Source organism: Acyrthosiphon pisum, chromosome A1 (assembly GCF_005508785.2).
Source record: "Acyrthosiphon pisum isolate AL4f chromosome A1, pea_aphid_22Mar2018_4r6ur, whole genome shotgun sequence".
Classification (NCBI taxonomy): domain Eukaryota; kingdom Metazoa; phylum Arthropoda; class Insecta; order Hemiptera; family Aphididae; genus Acyrthosiphon; species Acyrthosiphon pisum.
Window position 1 is genome coordinate 2,955,793 of NC_042494.1, and position 3,303 is coordinate 2,959,095.

The 3,303-nt window shown below is 25.8% G+C and overlaps 1 protein-coding gene across 1 annotated transcript; it reads right to left on the bottom strand.

Moving 5' to 3' along the window:
* Positions 1 to 2,171: 2,171 nt before the first annotated feature.
* Positions 2,172 to 2,991, bottom strand: LOC103310154. The gene has a single exon (XM_008187464.3). The coding sequence runs from the start codon at positions 2,861 to 2,863 to the stop codon at positions 2,555 to 2,557; it is 309 nt and encodes a 102-aa protein (XP_008185686.1). The 5' UTR covers positions 2,864 to 2,991; the 3' UTR covers positions 2,172 to 2,554.
* Between the last annotated feature and the right edge of the window lie 312 nt (positions 2,992 to 3,303).

Here is a 3,303-nt window from a genome sequence, read left to right on the forward strand (position 1 = left end):
TGATAAATATAACGCATTGAAATTAAATAATATAATGTTTTAAATGAGTTGATATTTTTAAAATTAATCATATTCCTGTTTATGAATCATAACATATTGAATTATTTTTTAACTCAAGTATTAATATGTAATATACTACAATTATAATTTTATAATTACAAGTAATAACATTATCTAGACGAGAAAAAGTAATAATAACACTACAATTATTTATATTTAGAGGGAGGTAATTTTGACGACTCCAAGTAACAAAATATTTGTCTAGATTTTACTGTAAAATTAAAAAATAAATTGGATACTTTTAATGGTCAAACATACTTAATATTTATTTATTATAATATATCATTTTGATGCCTAATCGGTAACAGTATAACTACTCGAATACGAAATCGATCTATTCGTGAAAAGATGTCCATTTAATGAAGTGGAAACGGTAAAAATTATACCGTGCGTCCACAAAAACACTTACAAAATAATAAAATATATAAATATTTAAGTCATTTTAAATATAAAAAATAAAAATATGTATTTGAAGAACCGAAAAATATTACGCTTAGAGATCACGTTTAGATTTGTTGATTTAAAAATTAGAGTGAATTGACCCATTAATCATTATCAAATTTAGAAGTAAGAATTTTATCTAGGCAATGACATAGGATTTTTTAATTTTTATTATATTTTAATTGTAAAGCATGTTATAAGTATTTTAAAATTGTAAATTGTTTGTACATCTTAAAATACTCATAACTCGATTTAAAATTAAAATATAATAAAAATCCTATGCCATTGCCTAGATAATATTCTTACTTTTAAATTTGATAAAAGGTCAATTCACTCTAATTTTTAAGCTAACGGCGAGGTACACGTGTTTTACTGAGCGTACAATGTGCACTTGTAAGACGGAGACAACATATGCCGCGCCGGTGCGGGGTCCTCTTAATAAACTTAACTTGTTTTAATAATTACGGAAGCGTAGGAGTGACAGCCAAATCAATATTTTCAATATTTGTTCTTGTTGTTATTAACACCAATAAATAATGAATAATATAATGAAATATTATACAAAAAATATTATGTGTTATGACGAATATGATATCCGTAATAAAAAATAATTTATTTGTTATAAGTTATAACGGATATAATCTCAACTTAATCTTATGGTGTCCAATGTTCAATAAATTATTTGTAATAACAGAAATTATATATCCATTATAACACGTAAATTAACTGACGAGTGACAAAAAAAATATCTGTAATAACCAATATTGAAAAATATTTTGCTAAGAGGCACTCCTGTGGTTCCGTAAGGAAGTTATTTAGTTATAATAGTTATAACTTATAACTAAATAACTTCCTTACTTATAACTTACAACAATTGGAAATATTAGTTTTAAGTTTTAATTACACTTTATATTCATTTAATTTTCTTTAAATCATATCATTGATTATTAGTATAAAGTATTTATAATCAAGGATCATATCCATCAGTTAACAAATAATAAGTAAAAACTGAAAAATGCTTCTATGATAGAATAATATAAGTTATATCACTTTGAGGAGGTGTCTAAGCGTTTGAGGTTAAGAGATTTTCTCTTAGTTTTTATATGAGTGGCCCAAGTAAGTTTGTTGTCAAGGTAGACTCCAAGACCACTAAGACAAACTATCTATTAAAAAAAAATCTCATCTTCTTTATAAAAACCAAACATTTTTTTCCAATTTTTGCAATAACACAAAGGAAAAAACATTATTGAATTATGTTCAACATAATAATTTATGATATCCTAACTTTTTGTAATATACGTACAATGAAACCGGTATTTAACAGTTATAGGACCATTATTAGCATCCGTTGCAGAGAGACTTTAGTAATTTTTTAGTAAAACTGAGCACAACTCATTGTTTCAATCGGCAACACTGTAGCATAGAAGTACATATTATGAATGCAATTATATTTGAGTTTGAACTAAGATTTTTAATCATTATCAAGGTATTGGGGATAGCTATTACTGTTCTTGTCAGTTTAGAAAGGGTCTGTCATAGATAATATGTTGAAATATACTGGAATACCTATCTTTATTCCAGAACTTAATAATTTTGTTTGTTGTTTAAAGGTGTCTGTTAAATCAGGTTTTGTTGTAATTTTTGTTTAATTATAAAAAATAAACATTTAATTTGTAAACATTTATCTAGTTTTTATTTATATTATTAATATTAATGGTTTTATAATAAACATGAATTATAATTTCAATCAAATGAATATTGACAGTGATAGTTCTAAATAATATGTACAATAATTTTGGAATTAAACTGTCAATTTATAAATAACTCTTAAAAATGTAATTACAATTATAAAAATGTCACAGGAATCGCAAGTGAGTATTTTATATATAAAAATATAATTGTATAGAATAAGAAAATTAATTACAATAACACATTTTTTTTTTAAATTATATCATGTATCCATTAATGATTTTTCAGCGCAAAAAAAAACAATTCTTAAAACATAACACATGATACCCAATAAAAGTATCTTTAAAAAAATAAGTTACCAACTTTATCTTGGACCAAGATGAAAGCTTCTTCTGCGATGTGACTTACGTTCACGTAATGAGATATATTCCTGTCTTCTTACACTACACCTGAGTTCTAAGATATTATTAATTTTTTGTACGATATCTTCAGCCACTTTTTGTTCTGCTTCAAAATCATGGTGTTTGAAGTTACTCCATACAGCAGTTCCTTGTTGACTAGGGGCACTATCTCCAATACTAGAGCTTAATGCTGTACTATCATATACAAGTCTTAAGACAGCACGATTGTTGGATTTTGTTTCTGTAAGATCACATGCTACCACACAATCCATGTCATATGTAGCCGGCTTTTGTTTTGTCCATGGAAATGTAGAGCTAGATCTTTGCTTTACAACTGGGTCTAATTCTATTTTTTGGCCAGATATACCTAATGAAAGTAAAAATATTATGTTATTTATTACAAACTACTATTAATTTGTATTAAGCTTTTGTACGTCATGACGCGTCTATTAGATTCTGAGCAGAAGCGAGGAAGCTAGTGTTTTTACAATGTTTATTTTTTTTATCCTGTTAACAAGATTTTTACCAGAGGAATACTTAGATTTATTATAGGATCTTATCTTTTAGTAATTTGGACCAAGATGGTACTTTACAGAAGTTATTTTTCGATTTTTTCAATAGTTTTTTTAACACCATGGGAAAAACCACCGAAATTTAAATTTAACAATTAAGTTAATTTTTAAATCCTTCTTTTAGATTTTGAGCAAAGCAA